This window comes from Salmo trutta, chromosome 10 (assembly GCF_901001165.1).
Source record: "Salmo trutta chromosome 10, fSalTru1.1, whole genome shotgun sequence".
NCBI classification, from domain to species: domain Eukaryota; kingdom Metazoa; phylum Chordata; class Actinopteri; order Salmoniformes; family Salmonidae; genus Salmo; species Salmo trutta.
In genome coordinates, this window is record NC_042966.1 from 43853505 (window position 1) to 43879602 (window position 26098).

General features: G+C 48.9%; 1 protein-coding gene across 1 annotated transcript in view; it reads right to left on the reverse strand.

Moving 5' to 3' along the window:
• The window catches only part of LOC115200902 (proteoglycan 4), a 155040-nt gene that overhangs the window by 90932 nt on the left and 38010 nt on the right, over positions 1 to 26098 (reverse strand). The window contains exon 4 of the mRNA XM_029764015.1: positions 1263 to 1619. Within this exon, the coding sequence (XP_029619875.1) occupies positions 1263 to 1619 (357 nt within the window). The remainder of the gene's footprint in view (positions 1 to 1262; positions 1620 to 26098) is intronic.

Here is a 26098-nt window from a genome sequence, read left to right on the forward strand (position 1 = left end):
GCGAACTGGAATACCTGACAACTGTGACTGACCCAAAGCTTCGACTGTGTACAGACTCAGTCAGCATGGCCTTGCCTTTTGGAGGATGGCCTGGTGTCAAGAAGGGCAGCAAAGAAGCCACTTCTCTCCAGGAAAAACATCAGGGACAGACTGATATTCTGCAAAAGGTACAGGGATTGGACTGCTGAGGACTGGGGTAAAGTCATTTTCTCTGATGAATCCCCTTTCCGATTGTTTGGGGCATCCGGAAAAAAGCTTGTCCGGAGAAGACAAGGTGAGCGCTACCATCAGTCCTGTGTCATGCCAACAGTAAAGCATCCTGAGACCATTCATGTGTGGGGTTGCTTCTCAGCCAAGGGAGTGGTCTCACTCACAATTTTGCCGAAGAATTGTAACAACTCATCCTCCGAGAGCAACTTCTCCCAACCATCGAGGAACAGTTTAGTGACGAACAATGCCTTTTCCAGCATGATGGAGCACCTTGCCAGAAGGCTAAGTGGCTCGGGGAACAAAACATCAATATTTTGGGTCCATGGCCAGGAAGCTCCCCAGACCTTAATCCCATTGAGAACTTGTGGTCAATCCTCAAGAGGCAGGTGGACAAACAAAAACCCACAAATTCTGACAAACTCCAAGCATTGATTATGCAAGACTGGGCTGCCATCAGTCAGGATGTGGCCCAGAAGTTAATTGACAGCATGCCAGGGCGGATTGCAGAGGTCTTGAAAAAGAAGGGTCAACACTGCAAATATTGATTCTGCATCAACTTCATGTAATTGTCAATAAAAGCCTTTGACACTTATGAAGTGCTTGTAATTATACTTCAGTATTCCATAGTAACATCTGACAAAAATATCTAAAGACACTGAAGCAGCAGACTTTGTGAAAATTAATATTTATGTCATTCTCAACACTTTTGGCCACGACTGTAGATATGTGGTGATGGTGGAATAGGGGCCTGAGGGAGCAGCTAATGGGGATCCATAATAAATACAAATACAAATGTTGTTCCCTCAGTGAGACAGACAGACAGACAGACAGACAGACAGACAGACAGACAGACAGACAGACAGACAGACAGACAGACAGACAGACAGACAGACAGACAGACAGACAGACAGACAGACAGACAGACAGAGTGCCTAATTACTGTAGCTGCTGCCCATTAGACAACAAAGACCAGGCTTCATCAACCTGAAAAGGAAAGAGAAGAAATACATATCTGAAGAGCTATGATGTTAGTCATGGGTCTGTGAACTCACCCACTGTCCTGCCCTGGTAGAGGAATGGTCTTCTCTTGTCCTGGTAGCTCCTGTCCTGGTGGAGGAAAGGTCTTCTCCTGTCCTGGTGGAGGAAATGTCTTCTCCTGTCCTGGTAGCTTCTGTTCTGGTGGAGGAAAGGTCTTCTCTTGTCCTGGTTGAGGAAATGTCTTCTCTTGTTCTGGTTTCTCCTGTCCTGGTAGCTCCTGTCCTGGTGGAGGAATTGTCTTCTCCTGTCCTGGTAGCTCCTCTTCCTTCGCTAGTGTGTCTTCTCTCTGGCCCAGAGGGGTGGCTGCCTCTTCAGAGAGGGTATGAAACTCTGCTACAGGAGACTCCAAAGGCTCCAGAGGCTGGAAGGTTCTGAAAAGTAGAAGAGGGTTTAAAATGAGACAGAGGTAATATTGTTGTCATATACGGAAAACATATAGAATACATATACACTATCGTTCAAAAGTTTGGGGTCAAAGAAAAGCACATTTTTTGTCCATCTAAAATAACATCAAATTGATCAGAAATACAGTGTAGACATTGTTAATGTTGTAAATGACTATTGTTGCTGGAAACGGCAGATTCTTAATGGAATATCTACATAGGCGTACAGAGACCCATTATCAGCAACCATCACTCCTGTGTTCCAATGGCATGTTGTGTTAGCTAATTCAAGTTTATAATTTTAAAAGGCTAATTTATCATTCGAAAACCCTTTTGCAATTATGTTAGCACAGCTGAAAACTGTTGTCTGATTAAAGAAGCAATAAAACTGGCCTTCTTTAGACTAGTTGCGTATCTGGAGCATCAGCATTTGTGGGTTTGATTACAGGCTCAAAATGGCCAGAAACAAAGACTGTCTTCTGAAACCAGTCAGTCTATTATTGTTCTGAGAAATGAAGGCTATTACATGCGAGAAATTGCCAAGAAACTGAAGATCTCGTACAACGCTGTGTACTACTCCCTTCACAGAACAGCGCAAACTGGCTCTAACCAGAATAGAAAGAGGAGTGGGAGGCCCCGGTGCACAACTGAGCAAGAGTCCAAGTACATTTAGTGTCTAGTTTGAGAAACAGATGCCTCACAAGTCCTTAACTGGCAGCTTCATTAAATAGTACCCACAAAACCCCAGTCTCAACGTCAATAGTGAAGAGGTGACTCCGGGATGCTGGCCTTCTAGGCAGAGTTCCTCTGTCCAGTGTCTGTGTTCTTTTGCCCATTTTAATCTTTTATTTTTATTGGCCAGTCTGAGATATGGCTTTTTCTTTGCAACTCTGCCTAGAAGGCCAGCATCCCGAAGTCGCCTCTTCACTATTGACGTTGAGACTGGTGTTTTGCGGATACTATTTAATGAAGCTGCCAGTTCCCCAGAATTTTGAACGGTAGTGTACATGCAAATGTTCTATATATGTGTGTGTGTGTGTGTGTGTGTGTGTGTGTGTGTGTGTGTGTGTGTGTGTGTGTGTGTGTGTGTGTGTGTGTGTGTGTGTGTGTGTGTGTGTGTGTGTGTGTGTATGCACTTGTGTGTGTGTTTGTTGTTGTTTCAACAGTGAAACAACAACGGCTGCATTCTCCCCTGTGAGAATAGCCCTATTCTAGTCCCAGAGGACAGGGGAGAATGATGTCACTACTGATGTCATCCCATTGGATATAATAGTACTACAGTTCTCTCCATTGACCTCCATTATAATTCAACCACAGAGGCTGAATCACAAATTGCAACCTATTCCGTATGTAGTGCACTCAATTCACCCAGTCACTACAAAGATACAGGCGTCCTTCCTAACTCAGTTGCCGGTAGAGGAAGGAAACCGCTCAGGGATTTCCACATGACGTCAATGGTGACTTTAAAACAGTTACAGAGTTGAATGGTTGTGATAGGAGAAAAACTGAGGATAGATTAATAATGTAGAAACTCCACAATCCTAACCTAAACGACAGAGTGAGAAGAAGGAAACAATTGTAGCAAAGAAATTCACTTTATGTCCTGAATACAAAGCGTTATGTTTGGAGCAAATTCAACACAACATATCACTGAGTACCACTCTTCATATTTTCAAGCATGGTGGTGACTGCATCATGTTATGGGTATGCTTGTCACCGGAAAGGACTAGGGAGTTTTTTAGGATAAAAAGAAACAGAACGGAGTTAAGCACAGACAAAATCCTAGAGGAAAACCTGGTTCAGTCTGCTTTCCAACAGACACTGGGAGACAAATTCACCTTTCAGCAGGACAATAACCTAAAACACAAGGCCAAATCTACACTGGACTAGCTTACCAAGACGACATTGAATGTTCCTGAGTTGCCAAGATACAACTTTGACTTAAACCAGCTTGACAAATCTATTGCAAGACTTGAAAGTGGCTGTCTAGCAATGATCAACCACCAACTTGACAGAGCTTGAAGATTTTTTTTTATATTAATGTGCAAATATTATACAATCCAGGTGTGCAAAGCTTTTAGAGAGACTTACCCAGAAAGCCTCACAGCTGTAATCACTGCCAAAGGTGATTCTAACATGTATTTATTCAGGGATGTAAATAGTAATGTAAATTAGATATTTCTGTATTTCATTTTCAATACATTCACAAACATTTCTAAAAACATGTTTTCAATTTGTCATTATGAGGTATTGTGTGTAGATGGGTGACAGATAAAATATATATTTATACCATTTTGAATTCAAGCTGTAACAACAAAAATGTGGAATAAGTAAAAGGGTGTGAATACTTTCAGAACAGCTCATTTACCTCTCCGCCCCATGGCAAAATGAGTAGAGTTTCAGCAAACTTGCTTTAAAACTGCAGCGTTACCTCTCTGCCCCATGGCAAAATGAGTAGAGTTTCAGCAAACTTGCTTTAAAACTGCAGCGTTACCTCTCCGCCCCATGGCAAAATGAGTAGAGTTTCAGCAAACTTGCTTTAAAACTGCAGTGTTATCTCTACACCCCATGGCAAAACGTGTAGAATTGCACTAAATTAACTCTAAAACGTTTTTTAAAATTATCTCCGCAGTCCGCAATGTGTGTGTGGGGAATTTATTAGTTTGAGTATTTATATATATTTTTTTTTACATAACATACGTTTTGGGGTGAAAAAAAATAAACATGTTCCTAAGATTATTATTATTTATTTTTTGGTGTTATTTATATTTTATTGGCAAAATTGTCCTCTGTAGTGGTCATTAGAAAGTAAATATGAAAACATGAATATTACAGTCAATGTGTACAGTAGGTGGAAAACATTAACATTACAGTCAATGGGTACAGTAGGTGGAAAACATTAACATTACAGTCAATGGGTACAGTAGGTGGAAAACATTAACATTACAGTCAATGGCTACAGGAGGTGGAAACATTAACATTACAGTCAATGGGTACAGGAGGTGAAAACATTAACATTACAGTCAATGGGTACAGGAGGTGGAAACATTAACATTACAGTCAATGGGTACAGGAGGTAAGAAACATTAACATTATAGTCAATGGGTACAGGAGGTAGAAAACATTAACATTACAGTCAATGGGTACAGTAGGTGAAAACATTAACATTACAGTCAATGGGTACAGGAGGTAGAAAACATAGCTCTTATTTACGGTGAATAAAATACAACAGTACTGACAACTATTCCTGAGACATTCACTTACTAGAAACGATTTAAATATCAAAATGACAAAAAAATATACATAAGTTAACACACTTCTTTTAAAATGTCCATAAAATGTGATAATTTTAAACAGCAGACATTTTCTCTTTTTCAACCAGAAAAGAGAAAGTTTCCAAGATCTGCTGGTGAGAAGCATTATTGAAAAGCCCACAATGCCTCTCTCCATAGTTATAAATACATAACGTGTAGGTGTGTGTGTGTTTCTGTAGTATGCTAACGCTACTGAATGATGACTGTGATATGTGAGAGGGGGATGTATTTATAACAAACAAGCTTTCTTTTTACTGTCCTCTCTGATTCCATCACAACACAACACAACATGATGTACAGCGTAACTATAGTTTATTATCATATAATAACAAATGAACAGGCTGTGGCGTTGTCCTTTCTGATGCTGTAACCCGTATTTATAAAATAACCGTTAATAAGTCTACAGAGGGCTTGACGGAGGAGCGTTATAGACCGCGATAACGACAATTAGAAGACGGCTGTGTAACAACAGACACAAACACAAACACGTATACACACACACACACACACACACACACACACACACACACACACACACACACTCTATGTACAGTGCAGAATGCAGTACCTGGGTGCTGCAGTTCTCTCAGGTGACTGCGTTGGGTTCTGTTGGTCGGACTGAGATACGGATCTGAGAGCAGCCAACTGGTCTATCTGTGGTTCTGTCTGTGGTTCTGTGGTAGACCCAGTAACTGACATCTCTTTCTGTTCTGGGGTAGGACCAGTCTGTTCTGGGGTGGAACCAGTCTGTTTTTCCTCCTCCTTTTTCTTCTGCTTTTGTTTCCTCTCTTTCTTCCTGTTCAAGGCCTCAATATTCTCCTCCGTGGCCTCTCTCTCTGAGGCAGCTAGTTGTATTACTGTGGGGCTTTCTGTGGCCTCTCTCTCTGAGTCAGCTAGTTGTATTACTGTGGGGCTTTCTGTGGCCTCTCTCTCTGAGTCAGCTAGTTGTATTACTGTGGGGCTTTCTGTGGCCTCTCTCTTTGAGGCAGCTAGTTGTATTACTGTGGGGCTTTCTGTGGCCTTTCTCTCTGAGTCAGCTAGTTGTACTGCTGTGGGGCTTTCTGTGGTTGTTGTTGTTGTTGTCGTGCTGAAGGCCTTCTGGACCCCACGAGGCTCAGGATCAGGGTCGTCATTTGGACCAGTACTCTCCTGAGTTCCACAAATGTTTCTGGTTTTGACCACGTCATGAACCGACAATGGCTGAACTGCGTTGTATTCTGCATCCTGTACAGAGGCTTCGATATTGACCTGGACAGGGTGAGCGTCAACCATTATGACAGGAGTGTCTGTGAACTGGTCTGGGATCAGTTTGACAGGGACAGTACCTTTGGTCTGGTGGTCTGAGACTGGGTTAGGTTTGGCCTCCTTGTCTGGATTACGTTTTATGTTCTCCTCCTTGTGAACCCCGTGCCCCTCGCTGCTGACCCTTCCCTGTGAACATAATGACGGTGAGACGGGACATTCCAGCGGTGTGGTTTCGTCTCGGTGTGTATCCGTTCCGACAGGGGCTGCAGAGTTCTCTGCAGTCTCTGTTTCGCTGTGTCCGTCTTCACAAACCGGTGTTATAGCGTCAGTTCTCTGACCTTTAACCTCCACACGCTCCTTCATCGACAGACCCTCGAGATCTGAACTGTCGAAAACAGACAGGACGGTGACTTCTCCTGGTCCGGTGCTTTGGTTTTTATCTGTGTCCTGTCTTTTTTCCCTACCAACAGGGACTTCAACTGCAGTCCCTGTGTTGTTGTCTCTCTCAACATCCCCACTACCCCAGTCTAAAATGAAACGATGGTGACTATGAGAGGATATATTGATTCCTTCATGACCACGGTTGAAACTATAGTCCTCTACAGTATAAGTCCTTTTCCCCTCTCCCTCCTCTGTGTCTGGTCCTTTCTCTCCATCTTTCTCTCCACCTATTTCTCCACCTTTCCCTCCATCGGTGACATAGCTGCCATCACCTGACTTCCTGTTCTCTCCCTGACTCAATCCTCCCAGGGTCCTCTCTGTTCCCTGTGTTACCCCCGGCAATAGTGGTGAAGTTGTGAGTAACGCTGTGCGTTCGTTGTCTGTTTCTAAACCGTCTGAAACGTTGTCTGAGGCGGGACTGGATCCTGGCCTCTCCTGCTGCTCTTCATGTTCTCTTTCTTGTTGCTGAGCGGAACGTTTTGGAAGAATCGCTGAATCTGATTGACTAAGAGCTGCATTTTCAGTCAAATCAGGTACAGAGGGGTCCCTCTCAGCGCAGGGTTCTGTTGGTACTGTTGCTGGCACAGGCAGCATGGGGTAGAGACTTTGTTCTATCACAGAGGGAGAGGATAAATGGAAAGAGTCTCCACTGCAACATAACACGTCCTTAGACGACCCTGGAGGAGCCAGGCGGAGGCTAAATGAGGCCCCAGCCTTCTCCTCTCCTTTACCTGGTCTTCCACTATTCTCGTCTCTCTGGTCCAGCACAGACACTATTTGTGACTCTATCTGTGTCTGTTTCTGTTCTGAATGATATCTGGTGCCTCGGATTTCCTGTCCTGTTTTTGTATCAGTCTCACTACTCTCTTGTTGTTTACTCGTCTGATTCCATTTTCCTTTCTGCTTGTCATCCTCTATTTCCTGTCGTTTATGAGAGAGATTCTGATCTCCCTTTTTGTCTTCGTCTTCCGTTTCATTTTGTCTCCTCTCGTCCTTCCTCTTCCTCTCGTCTTTCTGTTTGTCTCCCCGTTTGTCCTTTGTGTTTACATTATGAGGCTGGCTGCTGATTGGCTGCTCAGCACTGGGTGTTGGGCTGTCATCGTTAATGGACAAACCCACATTGATGACATCATCTTTAATGGACACAGCACTACGGAATAGATTTACCCTGACAGGCTCTTCTACCTCGGACTCAGCTCCAATGTTAAATACATGTAGGGGAATGGTGTTATCATATCCAGCTGTTGATACTGTTGTAGCCTGAAGCTGAGATGGTGATTCAGAGATGGGGACTTGTTCTAGAAGCTTCTCGCCAACCTTCTCTTTAACCTTTTCAGCCAGTGGTCCTTTGTCACCACAGTCACCAGTTTCATACTCGTCCTCCCTGTGTCTCAGGTAATCTCTGTACTCTGAATCCAGTATTACAGATGCTGCCTGTCTCATTTCCCCTGTCACCTGATCAGGAAGTGATGTCATTTCCCCTGTCACATGATCAGGAAGTGCAATGCTGTCATAGTGACCGCCACCATGACAGTCCCAGAGTCCAGGAGGTGAAACGTCACAGTCATTGATGAACTCCAAGTGACTCAGCATGGGACCTGGACGCTTCAGTATCGTTATGAGCTCATTACTATCAGTCTGATCACTCAGTGAAACGGAGGGCAGGTCAAAGACAGTTTCCACTGGAACAAGAGCCTTAGTGACTGGCTGAGATCCAGGCTTAGCAACAGGCACAGTCTCAGACTCAGAGGGAGAGTCTCTGGAACTCTGAGGCCCCTCTTTACCCTTCATAGGATCTAAAGAAGACTGGTTAGGAATTTTGATATCTGCCTGTTCTGAGTCTGGGACTGAGTCTGGGACTGAGTATGGGACTGAGTATGGGACTGAGTATGGGACTGGGACTGGGACTGAGTCTGGGTCTGGGACTGGGACTGAGTCTGGGTCTGGGACTGAGTCTGGGACTGAGTCTGGGACTGGGACTGAGTCTGGGACTGGGACTGGATCTGGGACTGGGACTGGGACTGGGTCTGGGTCTGGGACTGGGTCTGGGACTGGGTCTGGGACTGAGTCTGGGTCTGGGTCTGGGACTGGGACTGGATCTGGGACTGGGTCTGGGTCTGGGTCTGGGACTGGGCCTGAGTCTGGGACTGGGTCTGGGACTGGGACTGAGTCTGGGTCTGGGACTGGGACTGGGTTTGAGTCTGGGTCTGGGTCTGGGACTGGGTCTGGGTCTGGGGCAGGTTCCCCAGAAACTATACTGAGAGTAGTTAGTGGAGAGGAGGTTCCTCCATGCTTCCTTCCACCATTCTGATTTTCTCCATCCTCCTTTTCTCTCTCTGAGACCTTGACCTCTGACCCTTTAACCGTTCTACTTGTCTGGGTCTTCTCCTTAGGCTCCCTAAGGAGGTCAGGAGGGGTCAGGGTTAGTCTGTCCCCAGGCAGAGCTGGCTGTGGTGGGGTCAGGGTTAGGGGTCCGTCCCCAGGCAGAGCTGGCTGTGGTGGGGTTAGGGTTAGGGGTCCGTCAACAGGCAGAGCTGGCTGTGGTGGGGTCAGGGTTAGGGGTCCGTCCCCAGGCAGAGCTGGCTGTGGTGGGGTCAGGGTTAGGGTTAGGGGTCCGTCCCCAGGCAGAGCTGGCTGTGGTGGGGTCAGGGTTAGTGGTCCGTCCCCAGGCAGAGCTGGCTGTGGTGGGGTCAGGGTTGGTGGTCTGTCCCCAGGCAGAGCTGGCTGTGGTGGGGTCAGGTTTTGTGGTGGTCTGTCCCCAGGCAGAGCTGGCTGTGGTGGGGTCAGGGTTAGGGGTCTGTCCCCAGGCAGAGCTGGCTGTGGTGGGGTCAAGGTTGGTGGTTCGTCCCCAGGCAGAGCTGGCTGTGGTCGGGTCAGGGTTAGTGGTCTGTCCCCAGGCAGAGCTGGCTGTGGTCGGGTCAGGTTTTGTGGTGGTCTGTCCCCAGGCAGAGCTGGCTGTGGTCGGGTCAGGTTTTGTGGTGGTCTGTCCCCAGGCAGAGCTGGCTGTGGTCGGGTCAGGTTTTGTGGTGGTCTGTCCCCAGGCAGAGCTGGCTGTGGTCGGGTCAGGTTTTGTGGTGGTCTGTCCCCAGGCAGAGCTGGCTGTGGCCGGGTCAGGTTTTGTGGTGGTGGGGTCTCTGGCTTCTTGACGCTGAGGAAGTTGTGTGAGGTGAAGCTAGCCTCACTCACTGGGTGGTGAAGGTTCTCGTGCACATTCAGTGGAGGCAGGAAGGCAAAGTCCAGTCCAGTAGCAGGTTGGGAGACAAAAACATAATGGAGGCTCATAGAGGAGCTATCATCAGCTTTCACTGCGTCATTGAAAAACAGTTTCCTGTTGCCCCTCACAGCTAGCTGGAACACCTTAATAACTCCAGACATAGTGAAGGGTTCCACTACACCACTACCACTGTCTTAAGACTGAGGCTGTACTGACCTGAGGTGTGTAGCTTCACTCTCAGAAACCTTAGCCTCTGAGGTGGTGCCGGTGTGGTTGATGTGGACCTGTTGATTGTAGCTCCCCAACTGAAGCCGAGCTCTGCTGTAACTGAAAGACCAGCGGAGGCTGAGGTGAGATAAAAGAGAAGGCAGACGGCGGATAAGCTTTGCTGGGATCCTTCCCTGTCTCTCTCTCCTGGTCTCTGTGGCTGAGATGGAGAGTTATCTGCTGACTCCTTGGTCTCTGTGCCTCTCTTTGTGTTGTTGCTGTCCTGGGACTCGTCGTGCTCAGCAGAGAGAGAGGAGGAGAGTGGAGATGAGAGGAGAGCTGAATCTCTGTTTCCTGGTTGCCTGAGAAGCTGAGGGAGACACAGACTACCTTGTTCTTGTTCAGTAGTGGTGCTGAGTTGAGAGTGAAGAAGAGAGAGAGAGAGATAGATGAGAGAGCTGAATCTCTGTTGTCTTTTTGCTGGACGGACTGAGTGGGAGGGAGAAAGAAAGAGGGAGGGGAGGGAGAGATGACAGAGCTGAATCTCTGTTGTCCTGCCACTGTATCGGTGGAGTGAGAGAGAGAGAGAGAGAGAGAGACAGAGAGACAGACCTGATCAGCAGAGGTGATGCTGTCAGCGGTAGCTAAGGTAGGGGAGGGTATGATGAGATCACCCCAGCAGCACTGCGACGGTAGTAGTGAGTTAACAGGAACAGGAACGTCAGCGCTAGAGTCCGGGGACCCGCCGCTGTCGAATGGCTCAATGAAGCTTGCTCTCCTCCACCAGCTACCCCTCCTCCTCCTATTTCCTCTCCCTCCTCTTCCTCTCTCTCTAATCTGGTAGCAGTAGCAGCGCTGTTGTGTTCCTGGTAATTACGTCCAGTGATTCCCCCCGAGGGGAGAGGGAGAGGTATCTGTGATGATGTGGGACTGTCCGTAGTCCAGACTCCTTTTCTATATCCTCTCTCTCTCTCCGTGGCTGGAGAGAGTGTGTCGGTCCTAGGGGTGCCACAGGCAGGCTCAGGCTGCCCCCTCTCTCTCTCTCTCTCTCTCTCTTTCTTCCCTCCCTTCTGTTCACTCTCTCTCCCACTGAGTTTTGAGACACTGTGTTGTTGCTGCAGTCCTGGTCCGATACAGATCAAGCCCTCGTCTCTGTATTTGTGTCCTTAGCCAGGAGTGGAGGTGAACCTTTAATCCCTGTGTAGATTAAAGAGCCCTGGGTGTGTCTGGCCACCCCGGGAGGAGGAGGGCTGTTCCTCTCTGTCCCTCTCCTGCAGAGCTCTCCAATAGACTCTCCTCTAGTCCACCTAAACCTCCTCCTCTTTCTCCCAATGCTGCCAACTCTGATTCTACCACCGAAGCAGAAACTGTTGCTGCTGCTGCTCTCTCTCTCTCTCTCAGACCAATCGGGTGGCTTGTTTTTTTTACCCTCTCCCTCGCATTCTATCGTTTCTGGCATCGTGGGTGTTGTCAGGGGCAACGCATTGCCGGCAGCAGCAGCGGCCACTACTGAAGATTCTTCAAGGGCACTCTTCTTCCTCTCCTCCTCCTCCTGCTCCTCCTTCTCCTCCTCTTCCTCTTCCTCTCCTCCTCTTCTTCCCTTTCTCCTGCACAGGCTAGGTTCTGGGAGTGTGTGTTCTGAAAGTGTCTCTGGTCCAATGTGTGTGTGTGTTTCTCTGGTCCAGTTTCTGTTGGTCAGCTCCAAACCTCACAGGAAATACATGTTCTTCCTGTGTTTCTTTTTTTTTATATCTCTGATCTCTGATCAGTACCCGAGTACAGAGATGGTGCTGGCACTACTATCATGATCAATAACTGAGGTTTTGGATAGATGTCACAGGAGATGTATTTGTGTCATTATCATTAATCCCTCCCTTTTGCACTGTGGTTCCGGTCTGTGGTTTCATGACCCTCAGTCAGAGAGAAGAAGCCATCTGTCTGGCTGTGGTCTGCTGGCTGCTGGGACTCTTGGTGGTTGGGGGTAGGAGTTGGGGCTGGGGTTGGGGCTGGGGTTGGGGTTGGGGCTGGGGTAGGGGCTGGGGTTGGGGTTGGGGTTGGGGCTGGGGTAGGGGCTGGGGTTGGGGCTGGGGTAGGGGTTTGGGTAGGGGTTGGATTAGGGGTTGGGGTAGGGGTTGGGTTAGGGGTTGGGGTTGGGGTTGGGTCTGGGGTAGGGGCTGGGGTAGGGGCTGGGGTTGGGGCTGGGGCTGGGGTTGGGGCTGGGGTTGGGGTAGGGGTTGGGGTAGGGTGTGGGGTTAGGGGTTGGGGTAGGGGCTGAACTGGGGTTGGGGCTGGGGTAGGGGTTGGGGTAGGGGTTGGATTAGGGGTTGGGGTAGGGGTTGGGTTAGGGGTAGGGGTTGGGGTAGGAGTTGGGGTTGGGGCTGAACTGGGGTAGGGGCTGGGGTTGGGGCTGGGGTCGGGGTTGGGGCTGGGGTTGGGGTTGGGGTAGGGGTAGGGGTTAGGGTAGGGTGTGGGGTTAGGGGTTGGGGTAGGGGCTGAACTGGGGTTGGGGTTGGGGCTGGGGTAGGGGTTGGGTTAGGGGCTGGGGTTGGGGTAGGGGCTGGGGTAGGGGCTGAACTGGGGTAGGGTCTGGGGTTGGGGCTGGGGTTGGGGTTGGGGTAGGGGCTGAACTGGGGTAGGGGTTTGGGCTGGGGCTGGGGTTGGGGTTGGGGTAGGGGTTGGGGTTGGGGTTGGGGTAGGGGCTGAACTGGGGTTGGGGTTTGGGCTGGGGCTGGGGTTGGGGTTGGGGTAGGGTTAGGGGTTGGGGTTGGGGTTGGGGTAGGGTTAGGGTTAGGGGTTGGGGTAGGGGCTGGGGTTGGGGTTGGGGTTGGGTTAGGGGGTGGGGCTGGGTTAGGGGTTGGGGCTGGGTTAGGGGCTGTGTTAGGGGGTGGGGATGGGTTAGGGGGTGGGTTAGGGGGTGGGGCTGGGTTAGGGGTTGGGGCTGGGTTAGGGGCTGTGTTAGGGGTGGGGCTGGGTTAGGGGGTGGGGCTGGGTTAGGGTTTGGGGCTGGGGCTGGGTTGGGGCTGGGTTAGGGTTAAGGCCAGGCTGGGAGCAGATGAACCCAGGGCCAGGCTGGTGGTAAGACTATCCCCACACTGAGAGCCTGTAGTTAGGTGGCTGTAGCTTGTCTGTCCCTTGGGACTCTGTTCCTGGTAACCTGAACTCCTGCCTTGTGGTTCTCTGTCTATCCCTGTCTGGATCTCTGTCTGTGTCATTGACTCTGGCTTTGTCTCTAGATCTGTGCTTATCTCTGTGTGTATGTCTGACTCTGAGACTTTAACTCCAAATCTGATCTTCATCCTCCTCCTCTTTTTCTGTGAGTTTGTCTTGTGCTCTGGTCTAACGCCATATCTGTCTGTTGCTTTGACTCGTCTGTGAGTCGGTTTCTTGCTTTGATTTAGTCTGTTTGTTGCTTTGACTCAGTCTGTGAGTCTGTTTGTTGCGTTGACTCAGTCTGTGAGTCTGTTTGTTGCTTTGACTCAGTCTGTGAGTCTGTTTGTTGCGTTGACTCAGTCTGTGAGTCTGCTTGTTGCGTTGACTCAGTATGTGAGTTTGTTCGATGCTTTGACTCAGTCTGTGAGTCTATTTGTTGCTTTGACTCAGTCTGTGAGTCTGCTTGTTGCGTTGACTCAGTATGTGAGTTTGTTTGATGCTTTGACTCAGTCTGTGAGTCTGTTTGATGATTTGACTCAGTATGTGAGTTTGTTTGATACTTTGACTCAGTCTGTGAGTCTGTTTGATGCTTTGACTCAGTCTGAGTCTGTTTGATGCTTTGACTCAGTCTGAGTTTGTTCGATGCTTTGACTCAGTCTGTGAGTTTGTTCGATGCTTTGACTCAGTCTGTGAGCCTGTTTGATGCTTTGACTCAGTATGTGAGTCTGTTTGATGCTTTGACTCAGTCTGTGAGTCTGCCTTAGTCTTTCCTGAGGTCTATTGTCCTGTCATCTGTTTTAGGCTCTAGTACTAAGCCTAGCAGTCTCTCTCTGCCTCTGCCTCTGCCTGCTCTCTCTGATCCACAGACACTGGACTTATCAGGGTTTCTTTGACGAAATCTGCCATCTGTTGTCGAGTCTAATGTTGTCTGAGTGTCTGAGTGTTTCCTTCATTGCATCCCACCTTTCTTTCTCCTTTGAGTTATTCTCTGCCTCTCTAGCCATTCTCTCCAATGGTTGTAATGTTCCTTCTTCTTGTCCGGCCTCTTTCTCTGCTCCCTCTGCTTTATTCTCTTCCCCCCAGAAGGTAACTCCTGATAACGAAACCCTTCGGTATTGGCTGTATCCCTCTGACTGGTTTCTGTGTCACCGCGCTGTATTTCCTTGTTTCCGTGGTCGCCGTCGTCGTTGTTGTTGCCATGGTGTCACGGCATGGAACACCAGTAGAGGCGGCGCTTGGCTGTATCCGAGGCGATGGAGACGATAGCTCTGTGTCCGTTGGAACAGCAACATTCATTTCTCCTCTAGCCCTTCTCTCTTCTTCATCCTGGCCCTTTGGCTCCTCTTCCTCATAGTGGAGTGAGTCTCTGGGCTCTGGGCTGTAGACCACTGGTCTCAGAGACATGCCTAGAGAGGTCTAATATGCTCAGAGAGGCCATCTGTTCTTCACATTACTGGAAGGTCTCGCGTAGCTCCTGTTTCAACAGCATGGCAGGGGACAGAGGGATGAGGGATGGAGCACCCTGCATGGGTGTGGCAGTAGTCTGGGCTGGGGAAAGGGGTAGGGAGGACAGGGATGGGAGCGATGGGCACAGGGGTGGGGCACCTTCCACAGGCAGTGCTGGGACCCTCCATGGACAGGGCTGGGGTCAGGGCTGGAGTCAGGGGGGAGGGCTGGGGTCAGGGGAAGGGCTGGAGTCAGGGGGAGGGCTGGGGTCAGGGGGGAGGGCTGGGGTCAGGGGGAGGGCTGGAGTCAGGGGGGAGGGCTGGGGTTAGGGGGAGGTCTGGAGTCAGGGGGAGGGCTGGAGTCAGGGGGAGGGTTGGAGTCAGGGGGGAGGGCTGGAGTCAGGGGGAGGGCTGGAGTCAGGGGGAGGGCTGGGGTCAGGGGGGAGGGCTGGAGTCAGGGGGAGGGCTGGAGTCAGGGGGAGGGCTGGGGTCAGGGGGGAGGGCTGGGGTCAGGGGAAGGGCTGGAGTCAGGGGGAGGGCTGGGGTCAGGGGGGAGGGCTGGGGTCAGGGGGAGGTCTGGAGTCAGGGGGAGGGCTGGAGTCAGGGGGAGGGTTGGAGTCCGGGGGAGGGCTGGAGTCAGGGGGAGGGCTGGAGTCAGGGGGAGGGCTGGAGTCAGGGGGGAGGGCTGGAGTCAGGGGGAGGGCTGGAGTCAGGGGGGAGGGCTGGAGTCAGGGGGAGGGCTGGAGTCAGGGGGAGGGCTGGGGTCAGGGGGAGGGCTGGGGTCAGGGGGAGGGCTGGGGTCAGGGGGAGGGCTGGGGTCAGGGGAGGGCTGGGGTCAGGGGGAGGGCTGGGGTCAGGGGGAGGGCTGGAGTCAGGGGGAGGGCTGGAGTCAGGGGAGGGCTGGGGTCAGGGGGAGGGCTGGAGTCAGGGGAGGGCTGGAGTTTGGGGGAGGGCTGGGGTCAGGGGAGAGCTGGAGTCAGGGTGAGGGCTGGGGTTAGGGGGAGGGCTGGGGTCAGGGGAGAGCTGGAGTCAGGGGGAGGGCTGGGGTTAGGGTGGAGGGCTGGAGTCAGGGGGAGGTCTGGAGTCAGGGGGAGGGCTGGAGTCAGGGGGGAGGGCTGGAGTCAGGGGGGAGGGCTGGAGTCAGGGGGAGGGCTGGGGTCAGGGGGAGGGCTGGGGTCAGGGGGAGGGCTGGGAGGGCTGGAGTCAGGGGGAGGGTTGGAGTCAGGGGGGAGGGCTGGAGTCAGGGGGGAGGGCTGGAGTCAGGGGGAGGGCTGGGGTCAGGGGGAGGGCTGGGGTCAGGGGGGAGGGCTGGAGTCAGGGGGAGGGCTGGAGTCAGGGGGAGGGCTGGAGTCAGGGGAGGGCTGGAGTTAGGGGGAGGGCTGGGGTTAGGGGGGAGGGCTGGGGTCAGGGGGAGGGCTGGGGTCAGGGGGAGGGCTGGAGTCAGGGGAGGGCTGGAGTCAGGGGGAGGGCTGGGGTCAGGGGAGGGCTGGAGTTAGGGGGAGGGCTGGGGTTAGGGGGTAGGGCTGGAGTCAGGGGAGGGCTGGAGTCAGGGGAGGGCTGGAGTTAGGGGAGGGCTGGGGTTAGGGGGAGGGCTGGAGTCAGGGGGGAGGGCTGGAGTCAGGGGGAGGGCTGGGGTCAGGGGAGGGCTGGAGTCAGGGGGGAGGGCTGGAGTCAGGGGGAGGGCTGGGGTCAGGGGAGGGCTGGAGTCAGGGGGGAGGGCTGGAGTCAGGGGGAGGGCTGGAGTCAGGGGGAGGGCTGGGGTCAGGGGGAAGGCTGGGGTCAGGGGGGAGGGCTGGAGTCAGGGGGGAGGGCTGGAGTCAGGGGGGAGGGCTGGAGTCAGGGGGGAGGGCTGGAGTCAGGGGGGAGGGCTGGAGTCAGGGGGGAGGGCTGGAGTCAGGGGGAGGGCTGGAGTCAGGGGGAGGGCTGGGGTCAGGGGGAGGTCTGGAGTCAGGGGGAGGGCTGGAGTCAGGGGAGGGCTGGAGTTTGGGGGAGGGCTGGGGTCAGGGGAGAGCTGGAGTCAGGGGGAGGGCTGGGGTTAGGGGGAGGGCTGGGGTTAGGGTGGAGGGCTGGAGTCAGGGGAGGGCAGGAGTTAGGGGGAGGGCTGCGGTTATGGGGGAGGGCTGGAGTCAGGGGGAGGGCTGGGGTCAGGGAGACAGAGTTAGAGTCACTGTGGGCGGGTCATTCCATGATGCTATAGAAACACATAGCACACAAAAAACAGGCAAGTCCCAACTCCATGAACAGGCACTGCACACAGGCACTGCATTGCACACTGCAATCTTTACACTGGCTCTGCACTGCACACTGAAACCTGTACACAACACCGCACTGTAACTGTACATTGCACAGAACACTGCATTCAGGAATGTCTATTCTAGAATAAATAGACAGAAAATAAGAGCATTCATTCAACACACAAACAAGAGGCAGAACTCAGTCCAAACAATGTTTTAGAGCAGGCAAGGTGAAAGTATTGTTCCCTTAAATGTCCAATGCAGATGGTTTTATATTAATATCAAATCATTTCTGGGTAACAAATAAGTGCCTTACTGTGATTTCCATTAAAATGTTCAAAAACAACAAACAAAAAAATACTTCTTAGCAAAGAGCAATTTGTCAAGCAATAATTTTACTAGGACTTAGCTAGGACTGTCTGGGAGTGGTCTGGGAGTGGTCTGGGACTGTCTGGGAGTGATCTGGGAGTGGTCTGGGACTGTCTGGGAGTGATCTGGGAGTGGTCTGGGAGTGGTCTGGGAGTGGTCTGGGACTGTCTGGGAGTGGTCTGGGAGTGATCTGGGAGTGATCTGGGAGTGATCTGGGAGTGGTCTGGGAGTGGTCTGCGTGGGGAGGGGAAAACTGAAAACGAGCCGAGAGGTTTAGAACACTCTTTTTTTTGTAAGAATGTTTACAATACAAAACATCTACATACAAACAACAGCATACAAACAACAACATACAAATGCACATAAACACCCACAACATCACCCCTGTCCAGACCATCATCACAACATCACCCCTGTCCAGACCCATCACAACATCACCCCTGTCCAGACCCATCACAACATCACCCCTGTCCAGACCATCACAACATCACCCCTGCCCAGACCATCACAACATCACCCCTGTCCAGACCATCACAACATCACCCCTGTCCAGACTATCACAACATCACCCCTGTCCAGACCATCATCACAACATCACCCCTGTCCAGACCCATCACAACATCACCCCTGTCCAGACCCATCACAACATCACCCCTGTCCAGACCATCACAACATCACCCCTGCCCAGACCCATCACAACTTCACCCTGTCCAGACCATCACAACATCACCCCTGTCCAGACCCATCACAACATCACCCCTGTCCAGACCCATCACAACATCACCCCTGTCTAGACCATCATCACAACATCACCCCTGTCCAGACCCATCACAACATCACCCCTGTCCAGACCCATCACAACATCACCCCTGTCCAGACCATCACAACATCACCCCTGCCCAGACCATCACAACATCACCCCTGTCCAGACCATCACAACATCACCCCTGTCCAGACCATCACAACATCACCCCTGCCCAGACCCATCACAACATCACCCTGTCCAGACCATCACAACATCACCCCTGTCCAGACCCATCACAACATCACCCCTGTCCAGACCCATCACAACATCACCCCTGTCCAGACCATCACATCGCCCCTGTCCAGACCCATCACAACATCACCCCTGTCCAGACCCATCACAACATCACCCCTGTCCAGACCCATCACAACATCACCCCTGTCCAGACCCATCACAACATCACCCCTGTCCAGACCCATCACAATATCACCCCTGTCCAGACCCATCACAACATCACCCCTGTCCAGACCATCACATCGCCCCTGTCCAGACCCATCACAACATCACCCCTGTCCAGACCCATCACAACATCACCCCTGTCCAGACCCATCACAATATCACCCCTGTCCAGACCCATCACAACATCACCCCTGTCCAGACCATCACATCGCCCCTGTCCAGACCCATCACAACATCACCCCTGTCCAGACCCATCACAACATCACCCCTGTCCAGACCCATCACAATATCACCCCTGTCCAGACCCATCACAACATCACCCCTGTCCAGACCCATCACAACATCACCCCTGTCCAGACCCATCAGCTCACCCCTCCATCTCTTTCCTCTGGTCTAAACAATATCCAAATACCCCAGGGCAGTGATTGGGGACATTTCCCTGTGTAGGGTGCCGTCTTTCGGATGGGACGTTAAACGGGTGTCCTGACTCTCTGAGGTCATTAAAGATCCCATGGTACTTATCGTAGAGTAGGGGTGTTAACCCCGGTGTCCTGGCTAAATTCCCAATCTGGCCCTCATACCATCATGGTCACCTAATCCTCCCCAGCTTCCGATTGGCTCATTCATCCCCCTCCTCTCCCCTGTAACTATTCCCCAGGTCGTTGCTGTAAATGAGAATGTGTCCTCAGTCAACTTACCTGGTAAAATAACGGTAAAATAAATAAATAAATAAAAATCTCCAGCGTCCATATCACTTTCTGCCACATGGCCTCAAACGGCACCATTTTGTTTCTCTAAATTTCCCACACGCTTTCAGCATTTAGATAATAAAGCGTTTAACATTTTCCATTAACTGTAATCTCTTTAGTTACGTCCATCATGTGTCAATATCAGTTGTTTTAAATCTTGGTTTTCAATAGTTGATATTTCTTTCTAACAGGCTGTCAGTTGGATTGGCTCTCTGCAAGGTTTTATATATCTCATCTATCATATATGAACATCCTTTTCTGACTCAAATAGGATTCCCTCAAGATTGAGCTCTGATGTGCAAAAGAATTCATATAAAAATGTCAGGTTGCATGTGCTTTTAACTATCTACTTTGGTCAGTCCAACAGTGCTTTTTTAATTCTGTCATGGAAATAAATGCATTTCCCGTTACCAAGTCATTTACGGTTTCTATCCCTTTAGTTTTCCATTTGGACCAATTTATCAGTGAATTCTGAAAAGCTATCCAAGGATTGTTCCATAGGGTTGTGTTTTTAAGGAGTGATATCCAAGGATTGTTCCATAGGGTTGTGTTTTTAAGGAGTGATATCCAAGGATTGTTCCACAGGGTTGTGTTTTTAAGGAGTGATATCCAAGGATTGTTCCATAGCGTTGTGTTTTTAAGGAGTGATATTGCTTCTTGTGGAATACATTTTCATTTTCTCCCATATTGTTAGCTTGTTCTTAATTATGAAGTAATTCATGTTTTTAACTTTATCATTAGAAAATAGACACGTGAAAAGATTCTGAGGATGAGTTTGTCTTCAATATACACCCATTGTTCCTCTTTAGTGCATTTAACTACGTCACAAGTAAAAGGCCTTGGGTAGCGAGTAAAACCACCCACAGACTTAGCAAAACCACCCACAGACTTAGTAAAACAGCCCACAGACTTAGTAAAACCCCCCATTAAGTAAAACCACCCACAGACTTAGTAAAACCCCCTACAGACTTAGTAAAACCACCCACAGACTTAGTAAAACCACCCACAGACTTAGTAAAACCACCCACAGACTTAGCAAAACCACCCACAGACTTAGCAAAATCACCCACAGACTTAGTAAAACCACCCATTAAGTAAAAGCACCCACAGATTTAGTAAAACCACCCACAGACTTAGTAAAACCACCCACATACTTAGCAAAATCACCCACAGACTAAGTAAAACCACCCATTAAGTAAAAGCACCCACAGACTTAGTAAAACCACCCACAGACTTAGTAAAACCACCCACATACTTAGCAAAATCACCCACAGACTAAGTAAAACCACCCACAAATTTAGCAAAACCACCCACAGACTTAGCAAAACCACCCACAGACTTAGTAAAACCACCCACAGACTTATTAAAACTACCCACAGACTTGCTAAAACCACCCATTAAGTAAAACCACCCACAGATTTAGTAAACGCACCCACAGACTTAGTATAACCACCCACAGACTTAGCAAAATCACCCACAGACTTAGTAAAACCACCCACAGACTTAGCAAAATCACCCACAGACTTAGTAAAACCCCCCACAGACTTAGCAAAATCACCCACAGACTTAGCAAAATCACCCACAGACTTAGTAAAACCGCCCACAGACTTAGTAAAACAGCCCACAGACTTAGCAAAATCACCCACAGACTTAGTAAAACCACCCACAGACTATGTAAAACCACCCACATACTTGGTAAAACCACCCACAGACTTAGTAAAACCACCCACAGACTTAGTAAAACCACCCACAGACTTAGTAAAACCACCCACAGACTTAGTAAAACCACCCACAGACTTAGTAAAACCACCCACAGACTTAGGAAGATGTAAAACTCTCCTGTTTATTCTGAGTTTTAATGGCCCATATGAAGTCTGTTATGACCGCGTATACCTTTTAAATGGATGTCTTCGGTGTAATTGGTATTACTGACAATCAATATAAAAACCAGGCCATTCTGAAGAGGTTTATTCTACCTGTAAGGTTTATGAGTAGATTATTCAATTTAATGATATCTGTTTTCATGTTGTTGAGTAATGGGATAAAGGTATCTTTATATATTTGTTGTTTGTTGTCACTTATTTTTCATAGTGATTATTGATAATTGATTCAGGGTTGTTGAGACTAGGAAGGCTATAGGATGAGTCCAACTGTTGTTAAATTCTGATTCATAGACATTTTCATACAAGCCTTTAAAATGGTCATTAATCACGCTGTTGTTTCTAATTAACACACTTCTATCTTTATCTTATAAAATTATAACTGGTTTGGCGTGTATTCGTTTTGTGAGAGCTGCGAGATTGTTTACCAGGTTTATTTATTTACTTGAGTTAAAGGTAGAGAGGAGAGGACAGGACAAGAGAAGACAGGAGAGGACAGGACAAGAGAAGACAGGAGAGGACAGGAGAGGACAGGACAGGAGAGGTAGAGAGGAGAGGACAGGACAAGAGAAGACAGGAGAGGACAGGACAAGAGAAGACAGGAGAGGACAGGAGAGGACAGGACAGGAGAGGTAGAGAGGAGAGGACAGGACAGGAGAAGACAGGAGAGGACAGGACAAGAGAAGACAGGAGAGGACAGGAGAGGACAGGACAGGAGAGGTAGAGAGGAGAGGACAGGACAGGAGAAGACAGGAGAGGACAGGACAAGAGAAGACAGGAGAGGACAGGAGAGGACAGGACAGGAGAGGTAGAGAGGAGAGGACAGGACAGGAGAGGAGAGGTAGAGAGGACAGGACAGGACAAGACAGGACAAGACAGGAGACGACAGGACAGGAGTGGAGAGGTAGAGAGGACAGGACAAGATAAGACAGAAGAGGACAGGACAGAAGAGGTAGAGAGGAGAGGACAAGTCAGGACAGGAGCGGACAGAAGAGCAGAGAGAGAGGAGAGGAGAGGACAGGAGAGGACAAGACAGGAGAAGACAGGAAAGGACAGGACAGGAGAAGACAGGAGAGGACAGGACAGGAGAGAACAGGACAGGAGAGGTGGAGAGGAGAGGAGAGGAGAAGACAGGAGAGGACATGACAGGAGAAGACAGGAGAGGACAAGTCAGGACAGGAGCGGACAGAAGAGCAGAGAGAGAGGACAGGAGAAGACAGGAGAGGACAGGACAGGAGAAGACAGGAAAGGACAGGACAGGAGAAGACAGGAGAGGACAGGACAGGAGAGAACAGGACAGGAGAGGTGGAGAGGAGAGGACAAGTCAGGACAGGAGAGGACAGAAGAGCAGAGAGAGAGGAGAGGAGAAGACAGGAGAGGACAGGACAGGAGAGAACAGGACAGGAGAGGTGGAGAGGAGAGGACAAGTCAGGACAGGAGAGGACAGAAGAGCAGAGAGAGAGGAGAGGAGAGGACAGGAGAGGAAAAGAGGAGAGGAGAGGTAGAATACAGTAATACACCTCATCATAGGTTTGCTGAATCACTGCTGCTGAGTCATTGTAGCCAGGGTTCCTGGGTGCTGGGCACTGTGCAGGAGGTATAGGTTTGCGTCCCAAATAGCTGCATGTTCCCTGTAGTGCACTACTTTCGACAAAGGTTCATAAGTCTCTGGTCAAAAGTAGTGCACTATGTAGGGAATAGGGTGCCATCTGGGACTCGGAAACAACATTGCTTTATCAGTCCTGGTGGACTGGGCAGAGGACACTGGACAGAAGGTACCAGACCAGCATTATGACAGCCTTTGTTCCCCTTCATCGCTTCTCGTATTATAGTCACCACAGCTGCATTACTTACGGCCCTGTAGGAACACTGGGCACAATGGGTACCACCAAGACAGTCTTTCTGATGGTACCCTGATGAACTGATATTGATGTGTTAAGACAGTCTCTGTATGGTACCCTGATGAACTGATATTGATGTGTTAAGACAGTCTCTGTATGGTACCCTGATGAACTGATATTGATGTGTTAAGACAGTCTCTCTGTATGGTACCCTGATGAACTGATATTGATGTGTTAAGACAGTCTCTGTATGGTACCCTGATGAACTGATATTGATGTGTTAAGACAGTCTCTCTGTATGGTACCCTGATGAACTGATATTGATGTGTTAAGACAGTCTCTCTGATGGTACCCTGATGAACTGATATTGATGTGTTAAGACAGTCTCTGTATGGTACCCTGATGAACTGATATTGATGTGTTAAGACAGTCTCTCTGTATGGTACCCTGATGAACTGATATTGATGTGTTAAGACAGTCTCTGTATGGTACCCTGATGAACTGATATTGATGTGTTAAGACAGTCTCTCTGTATGGTACCCTGATGAACTGATATTGATGTGTTAAGACAGTCTCTCTGTATGGTACCCTGATGAACTGATATTGATGTGTTAAGACAGTCTCTGTATGGTACCCTGATGAACTGATATTGATGTGTTAAGACAGTCTCTGTATGGTACCCTGATGAACTGATATTGATGTGTTAAGACAGTCTCTCTGTATGGTACCCTGATGAACTGATATTGATGTGTTAAGACAGTCTCTCTGTATGGTACCCTGATGAACTGATATTGCTATGTTAAGACAGTCTCTCTGTATGGTACCCTGATGAACTGATATTGATGTGTTAAGACAGTCTCTCTGTATGGTACCCTGATGAACTGATATTGATGTGTTAAGACAGTCTCTCTGTATGGTACCCTGATGAACTGATATTGATGTGTTAAGACAGTCTCTCTGTATGGTACCCTGATGAACTGATATTGATAGTTAAGACAGTCTCTGTATGGTACCCTGATGAACTGATATTGATAGTTAAGACAGTCTCTCTGTATGGTACCCTGATGAACTGATATTGCTATGTTAAGACAGTCTCTCTGTATGGTACCCTGATGAACTGATATTGATGTGTTAAGACAGTCTCTCTGTATGGTACCCTGATGAACTGATATTGATGTGTTAAGACAGTCTCTCTGTATGGTACCCTGATGAACTGATATTGATGTGTTAAGACAGTCTCTCTGTATGGTACCCTGATGAACTGATATTGATAGTTAAGACAGTCTCTGTATGGTACCCTGATGAACTGATATTGATAGTTAAGACAGTCTCTCTGTATGGTACCCTGATGAACTGATATTGATGTGTTAAGACAGTCTCTCTGATGGTACCCTGATGAACTGATATTGATGTGTTAAGACAGTCTCTCTGTATGGTACCCTGATGAACTGATATTGAGAGCAGTCTAACGTTTGAATCCCAGGGTGGGTTCAGTCTGTTGTATCTCTAGGTCTAGATAATGAGGGTAGTCTAACGTTTGAATCCCAGGGGGTGGGTTCAGTCTGTGGTATCTCTAGGTCTAGATAATGAGGGCAGTCTAACGTTTAAATTGTAACATAGTGATTAGCATTGTAGCATTGTTGTAGAGACTTTAGTAACGCTTTACTTAAAGCCTACAGCATACAGGTATATAATGCTTTATAACGTGTTATAAGCATTTATAAACATTTTATAATTTCTTATTAGAGAGCCTATAATATGCTTTAGATGTGAATTGCTAAGTGACATTTAAAAAAAAAAAAATGTTTAACCTTCATTTAACCAGGTAGGCTAGTTGAGAACAAGTCCTTTATTTAACCAGGTAGGCTAGTTGAGAACAAGTCCTTTATTTAACCAGGTAGGCTAGTTGAGAACAAGTCCTTTATTTAACCAGGTAGGCCAGTTGAGAACAAGTTCTCATTTACAACTGCGACCTGGCCAAGATAAAGCAAAGCAGTTCGACACAAAAGTCAACACAGAGTTACACATGGAATAAACAAACAAGCCAATAACACAATAAACAAGTCAATGACACAGTAGAAGAAAAAGAAAGTCTACATACAGTGTGTGCAAAAGGCATGAGGAGGTAAGCAATAAATAGGCCATAGTAGCGAATAATTACAATTTAGCAATCCCGCCCCGCTCAGACAACAGCAGACAAGAAGACGCCTAAATCAAATCAAATGTATTTATATAGCCCTTCTTACATCAGCTGATATCTCAAAGTGCTGTACAGAAACCCAGCCTAAAACCCCCCAAACAGCAAGCAATGCAGGTGTAGAAGCCTAAACAACAGCAAACTTCAAAACAGAGCAAACACACAAAATCAGTCCAGTCGTTAACTAATGAAGCAGCTCCAAGTCATCACCTCTAAAACCAGGCAGCGTCTGAAAGACCAAGGGTGTGTTCATTAGGGCACACCGTAGCAAAACATTTATTTAAAAAAAAACATTGTGCAATGGAAGCCAAACTATAAGGAACAAGTTTAGATTGCGCTTACAATTTACATTTCAGTCATTTAGCAGACGCGTTGATCCAGAGCGATTTTTACACGAGCAATTAGGATTAATTCCTTCCCGGTAGCTCGGTTGGTAGAGCATGGTGTGTGCAACGCCAGGGTTGGGGGTTCGATTCCCACGGGGGGCCATGTTTGAAATGTATGCATTCACTACTGTATGTCGCTCTGGATAAAAATGCTAAAAATGTAAAAAATGATTAAGTGTCTCCTTCAACGGCACATCAACACATTTTTTTTAAATCGTTTCTGCTCGGGATTCAAACCAGCGACCTTTCAGTTACTGTCCCAACGCTCTTAACCATTAGGTTACCTACCGCCCTTCTCCCTTTCACTCCGTTTTGGATGATCTTCTAGTGAACGCTACACATGTCTCACAACACACGCAGCAGAGGCTGAATGCTGATTGGCTGACAGCCGTGGTATATGAGACTATATTAGGTCCTCGTGCTGTGGACAGTACTATAAACTGGGTGGTTCTAGTCCTGAATGCTGATTGGCTGACAGCCGTGGTATATGAGACTAGGTCCTCATGCTGTGGACAGTACTATAGCCTACACACTGGGTATACCTCCTCTGTACAGCCACCAGTGTGCTGCTGTCTGTGTAATGTTGCAGAG